General features: G+C 35.9%; 1 protein-coding gene across 2 annotated transcripts in view; it reads right to left on the bottom strand.

The window, feature by feature from the left end:
- Positions 1-16,846, bottom strand: part of bys (Bystin) — a 61,419-nt gene that overhangs the window by 28,608 nt on the left and 15,965 nt on the right. For both annotated transcript variants that reach the window (XM_076203750.1, XM_076203751.1), the window contains exons 4-5: positions 4,394-4,517; positions 4,067-4,205 (exon numbers count right to left, since the gene is read on the bottom strand). In XM_076203750.1, coding sequence (XP_076059865.1) covers positions 4,067-4,205; positions 4,394-4,517 — 263 coding nt within the window. The remainder of the gene's footprint in view (positions 1-4,066; positions 4,206-4,393; positions 4,518-16,846) is intronic.

Here is a 16,846-nt window from a genome sequence, read left to right as displayed (position 1 = left end):
TTGGGAGAAAGCTGTTAAGGGCAGTCAAGAGTATTTATGATAGTAGACCCTATGTCAGAACTGGAAATAAAGAGCAAGTGGTTTGAAGTAAAGGTAGGGCTACATCAGAGATGAGTCATATTGCCATGGCTGTTCAATATCCACTTGGATGGAGGTAGTGAGGGAAGTAAATGTGAAGGTAATGGGCAGGGGACTGGAGATTGTTATCTGATGCCTTATATACTTTAGTGTAAAAGGATAGAAGATTAGTCACACACGACTTACCCTTGGAGAAACCATGCTGTGAATCACGAATTAAATTATGTCTTTTGATGTGTTCTCCGAGTCTATTCACTATTACTGATTCAAGCATTTTTCCTATAACTGATGTCAAACTGACTGGCCTGTAGTTGCATATAGATGATCTATCTCCCTTCTTAAAAACAGATACAACATTTGCCTGCCTCCAAGCAATAGGCACAAAACCAGTGTCTACCAATTTATTCAATATTTCAGTTAACTGGTCACAGATTTCAAATTTACACTCCTTAAGCTTTCTCGGTAAAATTAGATAATTAGATAGGCTACTTTCTTCATCCCCTCTGAAAATCAGATCGCAGTCAGGTACTTTATCTAACCTCTCATTAGTAAACACCGATAAAAAATAATTGTTAACCCCTTCCATACGGTGCCGCACACGTAGGCGTCATGGGGAGCGAGTGTATTCGCGAGGCTGCCATATCGGCGTCTTGATTATATTTATTGTAGTCGCCCCTCCATAATGACATTCTTTCTAATTCTTTTGTAATCGCATTTTCTATGGTTATCAAAATTCACGGGTGAAGAGAGAACGATCGATATAAGCGGTGACTATATTTTATGATGCGAGTATTATTACGACACGTCGTACGGCTGGCATTGGCTGCTGCCACTGAGATCTAAGTCCATGACGCCTACGTGTGCGGCACTGTATGGAAGGGGTTAAACTCCTCACTCATTTTTTCCTCCGATTCTATCATGACATTTTCATCGTTTTTAATTGGTCCTATTTTTTATTTTTTGTTCTATAGAGATGAAAGACACCCTTTGGGTTGGATCTTGCTTGACTGGCAACTTTTAATTTCATAATTACATTTCGCTGTACATGTATTCTTTTAACCAGCTTTGCCATTTCGTTATATCTTGATGTAAGGTGTGATACCTCGTTTTTTATTTTTACGTTAAGTCCTCTTTTCATTCCGCTCTTATGTTTCAATCTGTCCATCATCCATTTGGGAGTATTACTATTTTTCCGTATTGACTTCAGGGGGATAAATGTATTTTGTGCATTAATAATTAGATCAGTTAGATTGCTATACATTTCATCCAAATTGCTGACCTGTCTGTTGAGCCCCCGCCCCCAAGTGACCTGACCCAAGGTATGCATATTATTATCACTCCCAGGTCTTTTTCAGATCCCGCTTTCTTTACTTCTTTTTCACCAATTTTATATTGTCCTGATATACTTTTTTATACTTTTTTTTTACTTTTCCAAATTCCATTATGCTACATTTCTTAATGTTGAATTCCACTTCCCACTTCTGACTCCATTTCCAAACCCTGTTCAGATCTCTCTTAACTGAGTCAGTCAGTTTCAGTACTCACTTTCTTTAACAATTTTTCATCATCAGCAAAGAAGCTCATGTAACATTACACACCTTCATCCATGTCATTAACATAAATGGCAAATGTGGATAGAAGGTAAATGGAACATGGGCTGAGGGAAATACTTTTATTACTGACTAGTTTCGCCTGAGTGGCTTCTTCAATGGCAAACATTGTTGGAGCCAACACTGATCCCTGTGGAACTCCACTAATAACCTCTTCTCAAGTAGAAGTCTTATCTCTAAGCACTACCCTCATTTTTCTTCCTTGCAAAAAGTCCTCCATCCATTTCAATAGTTAACCTTGCATCCCTCCTATAGTTTCCAGTTTTAATAGTTTTTTTTGTGTGTGACTTTATCAAAAGCTTTTTGTAGATCCAAGAAAATGCAATTGGCTCATCCATCCCTTTCTTGTATTATATCTAGTAGTCTTGAGTAAAAACATATATTTTAATGTGCATGGATGTGGTACACATGAGAGTAAATGGGAAGAGATAGGCAGTATGTCTGTAAGAAGATGGGTGTGTTGGCACTGAGTGAAACTAAGTTGAAAGGGAGGGGAGAGTGTGAGTTTGGAGGTGTAGTTGGGAGGTTCTCAGGAGTGAAGAGAGGACGAGGTAGAGAAGGGGTGGCTATACTAGTAAGTGAAGTGATAGGTAAGAGTGTAGTGGAATGGAAGGTTTCTTCAAGGTTAATGTGGATGAAGGTGAAACTGGGAAGGGAGATGTGGGTTTTTGTAAATGCATATAGGCCTAGTAGTGAGAAGAGTGTAGAGAAAAGAGAGGCTTTTTGGATGGATTTAAACAAATGCATAGAGGGATTACTGAGAAATGTCATGTAGTGGTATTGGGAGACCTTAATGCTAGTGTAGGAAATGAACCACTAGAGTGGTTAGGAAGTGTGGAGTTCCAGGAAAAAATCATAGTGGGAGTTGATGGTAGAGATGTGTCCACAGAGTTGATATCAAATACAGTGTTTAGGAAGAAAGTCAAACATATGTACATATGGTAGAGAGTGGTGGATAGAGTGGGCAAATATCAGATCATTTTTTGGTGGAAGGTAAGTTGAGAGTGCAGGATATATGGAGAGAGAGGAAAAGGAGGGAAAATAGGAAGGTGCTTAGAGCGAACTGATTAAACGAGAGAAAAAAAAAAAAAAAAAAAAAAAAAAAAAAAGAGAGGAGTGAAGAAGGAATGGGGAAGTTTCAAGGAGGGAGTCACAAGGTGTGCAAAGATGGTGTGTGGAACAAGGAGGATGGGAGGAAACAGAAGTAAGGGTAATGAATGGTGGGATGAGGAAGCAAATTAGCTTGTAGAAGAGAAGCGAGCTTTCACAGATTGTTTACAAAATAGGATGAAAGAATCATACAAGAGGTACAAAGAGAAGTAAAGCACAAGATAAAGCAGGCAAAGAGGAGAGCAGATATGAAATGGGGTAAGAGAATGACAGAAAATTTTGAAAGTAATAAAAAGATGTTCTGGAAGGAAATTAAGAGAGGAAGAGGAGGCAAATCAAGTGGAGAAGAAAAGGTAAAAGGTGCAGATGGAGAGATGATAATAGAAGGCAGTAAGAGGAAGATGGGCAGAGTATTTTAGGGAGTTGCTAAATGTGAAGGATAGGGAGGAAAAGGTAGTTGCAGTGGAAAATGCTACGAAAATTATCATGATGAGTGAGGAAAATGGAGGAGAAATAAGGAAAGTTTATTCTTTTTCTCAGACTCCTTTAAAGTCTGCTGTACACAGTCCTATGGGTACAATAATGAAATGCAGCCTTCTTTCAGCATTCAGCCCCAAATACCTATTTCACATATTACTTTCATTCAACTCACTTATTCTTTGGGCCAAAAGAAATTCACTATCTATACATTTAACCCCTAAAATATGATGATGCCTACATAAGCATCATGAGGTGCAAGTGAGCTCATGAGGATGTCAGCCTTGGTGTCCTGATTATATTTATTTTGTAGTTGTAGTTGAGTGACCCCTGTATTCTGTGAACAGCCTTGGTCACATTTTCTGTGGTTATAAACATTCTGGGTAAAAGAGAATGAGTATAACAGCTGTAACTTTATATTTCATAATGCGTGTATTGTGATGCATCATCGTATATCAGGCAGCTCATGTGTGTGCGAAAATTTGACTCACATTGAAGAGGTTAACCACTTCAGTACGATGACACTTAAGTAGGCATCATGAGGTGCGAGAGGGTACACGAGCATGCCGATGTCAGTGTCTTGATTTTATATTTTTTGCAGTTATGCATAAGTTAACCCCAGATTCTGTGAGCTGGTTTGATCATGTTTTCTATCTTTGTTATTACTCAGAGTAAAAGATAACAAGTAATGCAGCAGTGACTTTATATTCTATAATGCGAGTAGTGTGATGCATCATACATGCGAGAATATGACTTCTACTGAAGTGGTTAAACACGAAAAAGGGACTTACTGTCTGCATCAATCTGTGACTTTATTTCTGTCTTCTTCTCTGTAATTTTATCTTTAAACATATCTGCTAATTTTCTCTGTGGAGCTGCATCTTTGTTCATGAAGTGTTCCAAGATGTCAAGATCCGTTTTGGCTATATCCTGATCAAATGATATTAATACATTATATTCAAGACAATATATCTATTTCTGTAATTCTGTGAATGCAGAGTGAGACATTATGTTAAAAATAATAATAATAATAACAACAATATTTGTACAAACTAATACTAAACACTGGATAGAAATGTAAAAACAAAAGTTGGTAACCAAATATAAATAACTCTTACCATCTCGCTTTCAAACTCCTTAACAACTTTTTCAACATTATGAGGAACAGCATCAATGGTTTCATCCACCTCTGGATCTTCTTCACTTTCATCATCATCTAACTTGATGCTCCTAGCACCTTGCCTATGTAATATATCAATGTATGTAATCACTATATTTCCATTCAATACACAAATATGATGTGCATCATTTATTATGGGCAATGAAACTTTGGGGGAGAATATCACCAAACATCCTAATCCAGGGGTCACCACTGTTTTCACAGCAGGTCACACAACTGAGGGAATGACAAGCATTGACCACATAACCACTTTGTTTACACATTTAATAGAGTAATAACAAGCAAAGACATGACACCGGACATACATATCAACAAAATAGTTGGAGAAACCTTCAACCTATTAAGGTCAATGAAAATGGCATTTGATTATTTGGATGAAGAAATTATTAAAAAAAATATCAATTACATTAATAGACCAAAACTGGAATACGCAGCAACACTATGGACACCCAGTACTAAAAAAAAATAAAATAAAGAAATTAGAAAGAATACAGAGAGCAACAACAAAGTTGGCAGCAGCTCTTTCCAAATTAACATACAAATATTATCCAAATTGGAATCACCAACACTGTAGCAGAGAAGAGAAAGAGGAAATCTACTACCTATAGAATCATGAAAGGAATGGAAATCCTTGATAGGAATGATTTACTAAAATGGGACAATGGAAAAACAAGAGGACACAAAAAGAAACTCAAAAAGGATAACTATAACATAAGAACATAAGAAATAAAGGAGACTGCAGAAGACCATAAGGCCTACACTAGGCAGCTCCGTATCCATCACCACCTGTCATCCCCATCCATAAAGTTGTCTAATCGTTTTTTAAAACAACTGATAGTTTCAGCGCTTACTACGTGGTTACTAAGTTTATTCCATTCATCGACCAAAGAAAGAAAGAAAAAAGAAAAAGAAAAAAAGAAAAAAGCTGCCTACATAGAGTGCTGGATACCTGGAATACTTTAGATAACGAAACAGAGTGTGCAAACACTATTCAAGATTTTAAGACAAAACTTGATGGGTCACCACGAGCATAGCTCCCTTCCTGTATAATACAACTAGGTAAATACACACATGCACACACACAACAGTCAAAGTGACAGCGAAGATTGGAACTCCAGAAAAAACTACAATTTTCATGGATCTCAATGACGAGGGAGTACCTGTGTTGTATTAGTAGGGAAGGGGAAAGCTCGTGTAGTGGGAAGGTGAAGAAAAAGGAGAGGGATTACTGAGGAAAATGGAAGGAAATGAGGAAGGGGACGAACAGGCCCCAGAAGTCAGAAGGAATGTCAACAAGAGATGCACAGACAACAGACGTGAAGTCGAAGAAATTAGTAAAAATGTATAAATTAGAAATATAGATAACAGCAATGCAATGAAAGGTAATGATAATTATTTCCATGGATTTAATGAGGGAGGACATGAAAACCTCCCCCAATTAGCAAGTCTAGAGGAAAAATTAGCAAAAATGAACAAACAGTGGGAGGTTAGGTTCAGTCAACTTACACTGATTACACAAAGAGTTGATAAATTGGAAGAACTAAAGAAGAACCAAAACCTAAATAAAGAAATAGAAGAATTATAAAGACAAGAGAAGTAAAGGATGAGAATGAGCAATTAAAGAAGAAGAATAAAGAGAATAAAGAGTCCATAGAAAAAGAGGTAAGTGGTTGGAAAAAGGTTCAGGAGAATAGCAAAATTGAATTTAGAGATATAGTGAAACAACAGATGAAGGAACACACTACATACACAGTTATCAAAGAGATGAGAGAAGGAGAATATGGTAAGAGACTTAGCAGATAAAAAGAAATGTATAATTATGTCAGGAATGGAAGAGAAACATAATCCAAATAGGACTACAAGAGTAATATAGGAGAAAGAAAGTGAACAGGGTACTAAGAATATTTCAAGAAGGTGAATAGGAAATAGGGAATGAAATTGAAGAAATATATAGACTTGGAAAATACAATGCAGACAAGACCAGACTAATCAAGGTTAAATTCAGGTCACAAATGACAGTAGAGAATGTCTTATCAAAAACAGGAAAACTAGCAGAAAGTGATCAGTATAAACAGGTATGGATAATAAGAGAGATGAATAAAGAGGAGAGAGAGGAAAAGAATAGAAGCTAGGGAAAAAATAAAGAACAGAACAGAGGACAGAAATTCTATTGGAGAGTAGTGGATATGAAAGTGAGGAAAAGCTTCATAGAAGAGAAAAATAGAAGGGGAAACAAAAACAGGATGGAGGTAGAAAATTAAGTGTCCTTCAGAAATCTAGATGGATTAATAACAGGCTTGAATGAACTGAATGATTACCTGATGGAAAAGGAACCTGACATAATGGGAATTGTGGAGACAAAATTGAAAGGTCTATTACCACCCAACACTGTAGGACATAGTACATATAATTATTGGATTAGAAACAGAGAAGTAAAACAAGGTGGTGGAGTTATGCTCCTGACTAAGAAGGATATAAATGTGAGGAATGTTACATATGGAAAGAATAGTGGAAATGATCATGATGGAATAGAGGACAGGGACAAGAAGAGCAGGAAATTTGTGGTAAATTATGTGCCTCCTAAAACGGCTTCATGGGAAGAGAACACAAGAATATGTTAGAAGACACAAAGATAACACTAAATAAGATAATGGATGATGGAAGAATAATAATTATAATGGGTGACTAATAGTTATCTGCTACAAAGAAATGACAGTGAAGGGTGGAGATGACCTGTGGGGAAATGTACTACTTGATATGATTATAGAACATACAATGACACAATGGATATAAAAGAATACTAGGTATAGAAATGAGGAAGAATCATTGAGACTTGACCTAATAATCACATCAGAACCTGAAATTGTGGACAAGATTGAATATAAAACACCACTAAGTAAAAGCGACCACATATTAGTAGAACTAGAACTAAATGAAGAAAAATACATGGGAAAAAAACAAACAATATAGAAAGGGAAGATTGATGTATGGAAAAAAAATTATAAAACAAGAGAATTAAAAAAAAAAAAGCAGACTGGGAAAGGATACACAAGGAGGAAACAACAGTAGAAGAGATATATTTTGACAATTTATAAGGAAGGAGTGGAAAAGTATGTTTCAAAACAAAAACAAGATATGTAAAATGTTGATACAACAAAAGATATCGTGAGTTAAAAGACAAAAGGAATAAAGCCTGGATAAGATGAAAGAAAGACAAAAGACCCAAGAAATGGAAAATATATACTGGTTATAAAAACCAATATGTACAAGTGAGCAAAGAAGAAAAGAGAAAACACGAAAAGGATGTCATAGAAAAATGTAAAGATCAACCAAAACTATTATATAGATTTGTAAACAACAAACTGAAAAACAAGAATTAGTGAAACTACAAGGAGGAATTGAATACAAGGAGGAAATAGAAATGGCAGAAATTATGAACAAGCATTTTAAATCAGTGTTTATGAGGGAGAACATACAACTTAAGAGATGTTGAGTGGGAGAAGAAAGTCCCCCCCCCCTATGAAAGTGATAGACGTAATAAGGAAAGAAATAATGAATCACTTGAATAATCTCGATTTTAGAAAACTGCATGATCTAGATGAAATGGCAAACTGGATTTTGAGAGATTGCAGGAACGAACTAACAGACAAAATACATAGTCTAATAAGCAGTTCATTGAAAGAAGGAAAAGTTCCAGAAGATTGGAAAAAAGCAAATATAGTACCATTATATAAAGGGGGAAACAAGGAAGACCCTACTAACTACCTAATAACTATAGACCGGTCTCTCTTACAAGTACGGTAGCTAAAATTTGTGAAAGAATTATCAAAATTAGATGGGTAAGGCATTTGGAGAGAGAGAGAGAGAGAGAAAAGTATTAAATCCATGGCAATTTGGATTTAGACAAGGAAGATCATGTGTCACAAACTTGATGTATTTCTATTCAAGGCTAATATAATACAAGAGATGGATGGGCTCATTGTGCATTTCTAGACCTGAAAAAATTAAAAGACAAACATGAAATTGTAAAACTGCATGGAGATAAAGAATATATAGATGACAGAAATGGCAGAAGTTATGGTCAGACATTTCAGGTCTGTTTTTACAATTGAGAGCTCACAAATTTGGGAAGATGGACGAGAAACATCCCTTAAAATGAAAGAAATAAAGGTAACACAGAAATAAGAGACCAAATAAAAAACCTGGATGTTAGGAAATCGTATGGACTGGATGGAATTGCAAACTGGATACTGAAAGAGTGTATAGATGAACTGACAAATTATACTAGATAATAGACTTTTCACTCAAAGAAGGAAAGGTACCGCAAAACTGAAAAGATGCATAGTACCAATATATAAAGGAGGAAACAAGATAATGAAAAATGTAATAGAAGATAATGTGAAAATGAAAAAAATACTACTACTAATAGTGATATTCTAAAGGGCACAGACATCAAGTGACAACATTTTCACACTGAATGAGAATCAGAGAAGAAACAATGGTCTCAATCTGTCTGGAAATAGATTTAATTTGGAAGTGGGTAGAAACAACTTCGCCAATCATGTAGTTAACGAATGGAATAAACTTCCTGTAGAGGCAGTGCAATGCAAGTTTGCAGCTTTCAGAATCATTTAGATACACACCTAAGCAAGATGCTGTAATGACTATAATTTATTTGTTTTGTTATCATTTGTCTGTTTATTATTATTTCCTTGAGTCTCATTTATTATTAGTTATATGTAAATTTATTATTATTCACTATTTACCTGTTTGCTATATTATTTAACTATACCTATGCATTTATTTTATTATTTAAATTATTAGTTTTTATTTATTCATTCATTCATTTATTTATAATTATGATTTTTGCATCTGACTTAGATATGGACCAAAAGGTCTCCTGTCAGCATGTTCCACCTTTGTAATCCTTTGTATAGGAGAAAAAAACAAAAACATAAATAAATAAAAATAAAAGAGGTAAATAACACAATACAAGAAATAAAAAAAAATTAAAGAAAACTTAGGTGAGGAAAGTATGCAAAAGATTAAGAAATGGAGTGAAAACAGAGAAAATCAAGAAATTACCTTTAAAGAAATAGTACAACAACAGATGCAAGCAAATGCAAAAGATACAATCATTCAAGTAATTAAAGAAAAGGCAAATTGGGTTAGAGATACAGTGGATAGAAAAAAAAAATGTATTGTGGTATATGGGCTACAGGAAAAACATGGTCTGGTATGGTACATGAGAGAAAAAGCAGAAGAAATAGCAATATCAATTCTAAAATACAAGATAGTAACCTGGAAATAGATAAAGATATAGAAGTATATAGAATGAAAAAATATTCTAAGGATAGAAATCGACCACTAAAGATAAAAATAAGATCACAAATGGTAGTAGAAGACGTATTAGAAAAAGCAAGTAAGTTGGCAAGGAGTGAACACTACAACAAGATATGGATACAATGAGAAATGAGTGTCAAGGAAATAGAAAAAGAAAATACTAAAAGGAGAAGCTAAGGGGGGGAGGGGAAGGGGGGGGAGAGAGAGAGAGAGAGAGAGAGGTCTGTGTTAAAATTTTGTACAAGAGGCTGGTAACCTACACCTATGGGCTTATAGGAGAATACCAGTGTGGGTTTAGAGGAGGCAGGTCGACAGCAGATCACCTCTTTACAATAAGACAGTTAATAGAGAAATGCTGGGAATACAATGTTGGACACTGGCATGTTTGTGGACTTTAAGCAAGCATATGACAGTGTCCACCGGCAGGCCTTGTGGAAAGTACTAAAAGATTTCAACATTCCAACAAAGCTAGTAAAGCTAGTGAGGGCGGCATATGAGGAATCAAGAGCAATGATAAGTCGGTAATAAATACACTGACTCATTTGAAATAATAAGTGGACTGAGGCAGGGATGTATATTATCCCCCCTGCTCTTCAACCTGATACTGGAGAGGGCTATCAGAGGGATTCCAAGGGAGAATCATGGACTGGTGCTTGAAACAGGAAGGGTAAATGTCTTGGCGTATGCTGATGATGTAGACCTTGTAGATAAAACCTTAGAAGGGGTAAAAGAGGTTTTCATGGCCTTTAAAGAGAGAGCAAATAGAATGGGATTACATGTGAACAATGCAAAAACAGAGCTAATGTGAATGGAAAAGGACACTAATAGAGAGGAACAATTAGAAATAGATAATATCAGGTATGGGGTGTGCAGAAGATTTAAATACCTTGGATCTATAGTTGATGATGATAATAATATGGAAACAGAAATTAAAAGCAGAATAGCATCAGCAGATCAATGTTTCTAGTCTCCAAAAAGTCCTGGAAAGAGCAAACATATCTAAAAAGACAAAACTGAAGATCTACAACACCATTATCAAACCAGTTTTGCTGTATGGATGTGAAACATGGAGTCTCACAAAGCGAATGGAACACTCCTTATCTGTCTTTGAAAATGAAGTCCTTAGGAAGATATTTGGCCCAGTGTATGATGTAGATGAACAAGCATGGAGACGGTGACACAACCATGAACTGAGAGAGTTGGCAGACCAAGGAAGTATTGTAAATACAATAAAGGTAAGACGAATGCAATGGGCTGGTCATGTCGCCTGAATGGAAAAGGACAGAATTCCAAGAGAGGTTATGACGGAAAGAATTATCAGTGGAAGAAGATCAGTAGGAAGACCCAGAAGAAGATGGATGGATAACATCAAACAAGACCTAAGAAGTGCTGGGATGGAGAATACGGAAGACTGGATGACAAGTGCGCAAAACCGACGACAACGGAAGCAGATAGTATCGGCGGTGAGGGGTCAGCAAGAGGCCCAAACACCAACAGAGTAAGAGTAAGAGTAAGAAGAGAACAGAGACCGAAAGCAAGGAGTTCTATTGGAGGGTAATAGACATAAGGCTGAGAAAATGGTACATCAGAGTGGGCAAAAGCAAACCAGAAAACAAAATAGAGAAAGAAAAAACTAAAAGTGGCTTATACTAACACTGATGGATTAATCTCTGGATTGAATTAATTAAATGCTTACCTGTCAGACGAAAAACCAGACATAATGGGAATTGTGGAGACAAAATTAGGAGGTCCAATGCCACCTAATAGTGTTGGACACGGGTCATACAATTATTAGATTAATAACAGAAATGAGAAACAGAGAGGAGGAATCATGTTCTTGGCCAAGAAAAACTTGAATGTGGTGAAGGTTACTGAGGGTAAAAACAATTTAGAAATGATAATGATAAAAGTTGAAGACAGAGACATGAAAAATAGAAAGTTTGTAGTGACTTATGTGCCCCCAAAATGGGATCTTGGAAAGAGAACAAGTATTCAAAAATGCTTGAAGATAAACGAGATACTAAAGGAAAGAAGTAACCTGGTACTTATGGAGGATTTTAACTGCAAAGAAATCTGTTGGGAGATGAGAATGAAGGGCGGAGAGGACTTATGGGAAAATATATTACTGGATATGACCATGGAACATACAATGACACAATGGGTCAATGAAAATACCAGATACAGAAACAATGAAGAACTGTCAATTCTGGATTTAATATTTACAACAGAACCTGAAATTGTGGATAAATTGAATACAAGACACCACTTGGAAAGAGTGACCACATACTAATAGAGGCTGAACTAAAGGAAGAAATATATATGGAGAGAAATGAAAAATACAGAAAAGGAAGATTGATGTACAACAAAACGGACTTTGGAAAACTAAAGAAATTCTTTCAAAATGCAAATTGGGAAAAATTTTACATTGAAGAGACAAAAGTGGAAGAGAAATGGGCAATCTTGATGGAAATCTATAATGAAGGAGTGAATAGGTACGTACCAAGACAAAAACAAGAGAGGGTGTACATTAAATGCTGGTTCAATAGAAGATGCAGTAAGGCAAAAAACAAGTGAGACTAAGCTGGGAAAAGATGGAGAGAGAGAGAGAGAGAGAGAGAGAGAGAGAGAGAAGAAAAAAGCAAATATATATATAAACTATAGAAATGAATATGTAAAAGTGCACAGAGAGGAAAAAAGAAACTATGAAAAAGACATCATAGAAAAATGTAAGGATCAACCCAAACTATTCTATAGATATGTGAATGGTAAACTTAAAAACAAACAGGAAATGGTGAAACTATGCCAAGGAAATAAAGAATACACAGAAGATCTAGAAATGACAGAAGTCATGAACAATCACTTCAAGTCGGTTTTTACTAGAGAAAAATTACAGCATTGGGATGAAGAAAGCAAAGTGCAATCTCCCCCCATGAGGGAAATAATAATAACATAAAAAGAAATAATGGAGCAGTTAACAAACCTTGACATTAGGAAATCACACGACCCAGACAGAATTACATCCTGGATACTAAAAGAATGCAAAGAAGAACTAATGGACAAAATATACAACATAATAAGATGCTCACTCAAAGAAGGAAAAATACCAAAGGACTGGAAAAACACTACCATTGTACCAATATATAAAGGAGGAAACAAGGAAGAACCAACTAATTACAGACCAGTCTCACTAACAAGCACTGTAGCCAAAATTTGTGAGAAGATTATCAAGAACAGATGCGTAAAACACCTGAAAGAAAACAATATAATAAAACCAAGACAATTTGGATTCAGACAGGGAAGATCATGTACCACAAATTTAATATGTTTTTACTCAAGACTATTAGATATAATACAATAAAGGGATGGATGGGCTGATTGTGCTTTCCTAGACTTACAGAAAACCTTTGAAAAAGTACCACACAAAAAATATTAAAAAAATTAGAAAACATAGGAGGGATACAAAGCAACCTACTAAACTGGATGGAAGATTTCCAGAGAAAAGTATTCAGGTTGGAAGGTGATTAGTAGAGTCCTGCACGGATCTGTATTGGCTCCAATAATGTTCACTATTTATGTGAATGACATGGATGATGATGTGGAATGTTACATGAGCTTCTTTGCAGACAATGTTAAATTTTTGAGGAAAATGAAAACAGAAATGGAGTGTGAATCACTACAGAGAGACCTGAACAAGGTTTGGAAATGGAGTCAGAAGTGGAAAGTGGATTTCAACATTAAGAAATGTAGCATAATGGAGTTCGGAAAAAGTAAAAAAAATAATATCAGGACAATATAAAATTGGAACTAAAGAGGTAAAGAAAGTGGGCTCTGAAGAAGACCTGGGAGTAATTATCTCAAATTATCCTCTGACAAACAAATAAACAAAATTGTTGGAGAATCCTATAACTTACTAAGATCAATAAAAGTGGTGTTTACGTATTTGGATGAAGAGATGATTAGAAAAATATTACATACATACACATACCAAAAACTTTTCCCCCTTACACGGGGGGTAACCAAAAAGAAAAAGGCATAGAAACCACTTTCACCCATTCCCTCCCTCCTCCCTCTCATCTTGGCACCTCCTGGATGATGGGTCATCCCTGGGTCAGAAGCAGTGTTGCACATCCACAGCAAGGCCGCTTCATTAATTCAGCAACCCCCCCTCTCCGTCCCCTCATGAAGAAAAGGAGAGGATGGGGGAGAAATCCCTTCAGGCTGTGTCAAATTATTTTTCATACATACTTCATCAACCCCCATCCCCCCTCATGCATCACAGCATCATCCATACACAACCCTTCTCCATTCCCTATCTTCTGTCCTCTCCCATCCTTCCTCAACAGACATTCCTCTCTTTCATAATGCCCCTTTTACCCCATCCATCCATCTCATCCTAGGACGCTCCCTCATATTTACTCCTTCCACTTCTCTTTTACTAATCTTTCTTCACTCATTCTTTCCATGTGTCCAGACTCTTTTATCAACCCTATCTCCCAACTCCCTTTCCACCCCTGCTCTCCTCCTCACCTCCTCATTTCTCACTCTATCTAGCCTAGTAACCACTATCATACTTCTCAGACATTTCATCTCAAACACAAGATATAGTAAAATTGCATGAAGGAGATAAAGAGTACATAGACGACATAGAGATGGCAGAAGTTATGATCAGACATTTCAGGTCTGTTTTTACAAATGAGAACTCACAGAGGACGAACAACTAGAAAGTTCACGCATGGTGAAGGAAATTAAAAAAACACACAGGGAAATAAGAGACCAAATAAAAAGCTTAGATGTCAGAAAATCCCACGGACCAGATGAAATTACATATTGGATATTGAAAGAGTGTATAGACGAACTGACAGATAAACTACACAAGATAACAGACTTCTCATTAAAAGAGGGAAAGGCAGCGCAAGATTGGAAAGATGCAAACATAGTACTAATATACAAAGAAGGAAACAGGGAAGATCCTACAAACTTTAGACCGGTGTTCCTCACAAGCACAGTAGCAAAAATATGCAAAAAGGTTATCAGAAACAGATGGACCAAACACTTGGAAGAAAATAAAATAATAAGCCCCAAACAATTTGGTTTTAGAAGTGGAAGATCGTGCACCACAAATCTAATCTGCTTTTACTTGAGACTAATTGAGATAATACAAGAAAGAGATAGATGGGCAGACTGCACCTTCCTGGATTTGCAGAAAGCTTTTGACAAGGTACCATACAAAAAATTAATAAGTAAAATTGAAAAAATAGGAGGAATTCAAGGTAAACTATTGGAATGAGTGAAGGACTTCTTAACTGGGGGAAAAATGAGAGTGGTACTTAGAGACAAAAGCTCAAAATGGGAAGATGTAAAAACTGGTGTCCGTTTTGGCTCCTTTAATGTTTGCCATATACATATATGATATGGACAAAGGAGTAAATTGTTACATAATTTTTTTTGCCGACAATGCCAAATTACTCAAGAGAGTGAAATTAGAAGATTGCAGATCGCTACAAGATGACCTGGATAAAGTATGGGAATGGAGCCAGAAATACGAGATGAACTTCAACATCAAGAAATGTAGCATAAAGGAATTTCGAAGAGGCATAGAGTTTTGGGAAAATATATGATTGGAAACAAAGTAGTAAAGAAAGTAAAATCAAAAAGAATATAAAGAAAATTGAAAGAATACAGAGAGCAACCAAAATGGCCCCAGCACTTTCAAACTTGTCATTTGAAGAGACTGGCTAAATTGAAATTACCAACTTTGGAACAAAGAAGAGAGAGGCAACCTACTGACCATCAATAGAATCATGAAAGGCATGGAAATAATTGATAGAGAAGACTAAATTGGGACAAGAGAAACAAAAGAGGACATGGAAAGAAACTCAAAAAGGCTAATTATAGAGGAGATCTGAAGAAAAACAGTGGTGGACACTTGGAACAAACTGAACAAAACAATAGTGTGTGCAAAAACCATACACAAATTTAAGAGCAAACTAGACACTGCAAGATACAAAGGTGGGACACAATGAGTGTAGCTCCCCTTCCTGTAAGATATAACTAGGTAAATACACACACACATACTATTCAAGAATTAAAAAAACAAACTTGATGCTGAAAGATACAAAGACGTGTCACTATGAGCATACCTTCCTTCCTGTATAATACAACTAGGAATATATATATATATATATATATATATATATATATATATATATATATATATATATATATATATATACATATATATATATATACACAGTCGAACCTCGAAAGCCCGAACTAATTGGGGGGAAGGGTGGTCCGGTCATGACAAACGTCCGGTCATCGAAAATATTGTCTTAACCACCGTAGACTTTCATAGCAGTATACATATAGGTAATGTATGATATGGCATAGAAACACATAAGAATAATACTCTAACACTGTAATAATAATGCTATAAATACGGTACTTATAAAATATTATACCCCAAAAGATACGTTTTTACCGTGTAGAAAAAATTCTACGCTAAAGTTTCAGCTTTCTTTTAGCGATAATAATAAAAAAAAATGTATATATATATCTTACTGAATATATTAAGGCATGGGGGCCTTATATACATTCAAGAATAAAAAAAACTAGAACCACCATTTTGTCAAAGTTTGACAAGTATATCTTGCTATGAAAGTCTGCACACGCCCGAGAAAAATGTATGCCCCGGTATGGCAACACTCCCATTCTACACGGCAACCCTGGCCGCCACCACTGTCCCGCGTGCATACCTTCCGATATTTACAGTGTACGTAATAAAAAATACAGTACAGTACACTGTATGTACAGTACATTTACATGCCTGTATTACAGTTATTATTACAGAATTATTAGTATTATAGTATCATTATTACAGTATTGTTATCATTACAGTGTTAAGAGTATTATTCTTATGTGTTTCTATGCCATATCATACATTACCTATACGTATACCGCTACAAAAATCTATGGGTGTTAGGGCGATATTTTCGATGACCGGACTTTTGGCATGACCGGACCGCCCTTCCCCCCAATTAGTCCGGGC

The sequence above is a fragment of the Oratosquilla oratoria genome, chromosome 20 (assembly GCF_046742065.1).
Source record: "Oratosquilla oratoria isolate Oo_2021 chromosome 20, ASM4674206v1, whole genome shotgun sequence".
Lineage (NCBI taxonomy): Eukaryota > Metazoa > Arthropoda > Malacostraca > Stomatopoda > Squillidae > Oratosquilla > Oratosquilla oratoria.
Note: the sequence above shows the minus strand (reverse complement) of the source record. Positions and strands in the feature narration are given on the sequence as shown.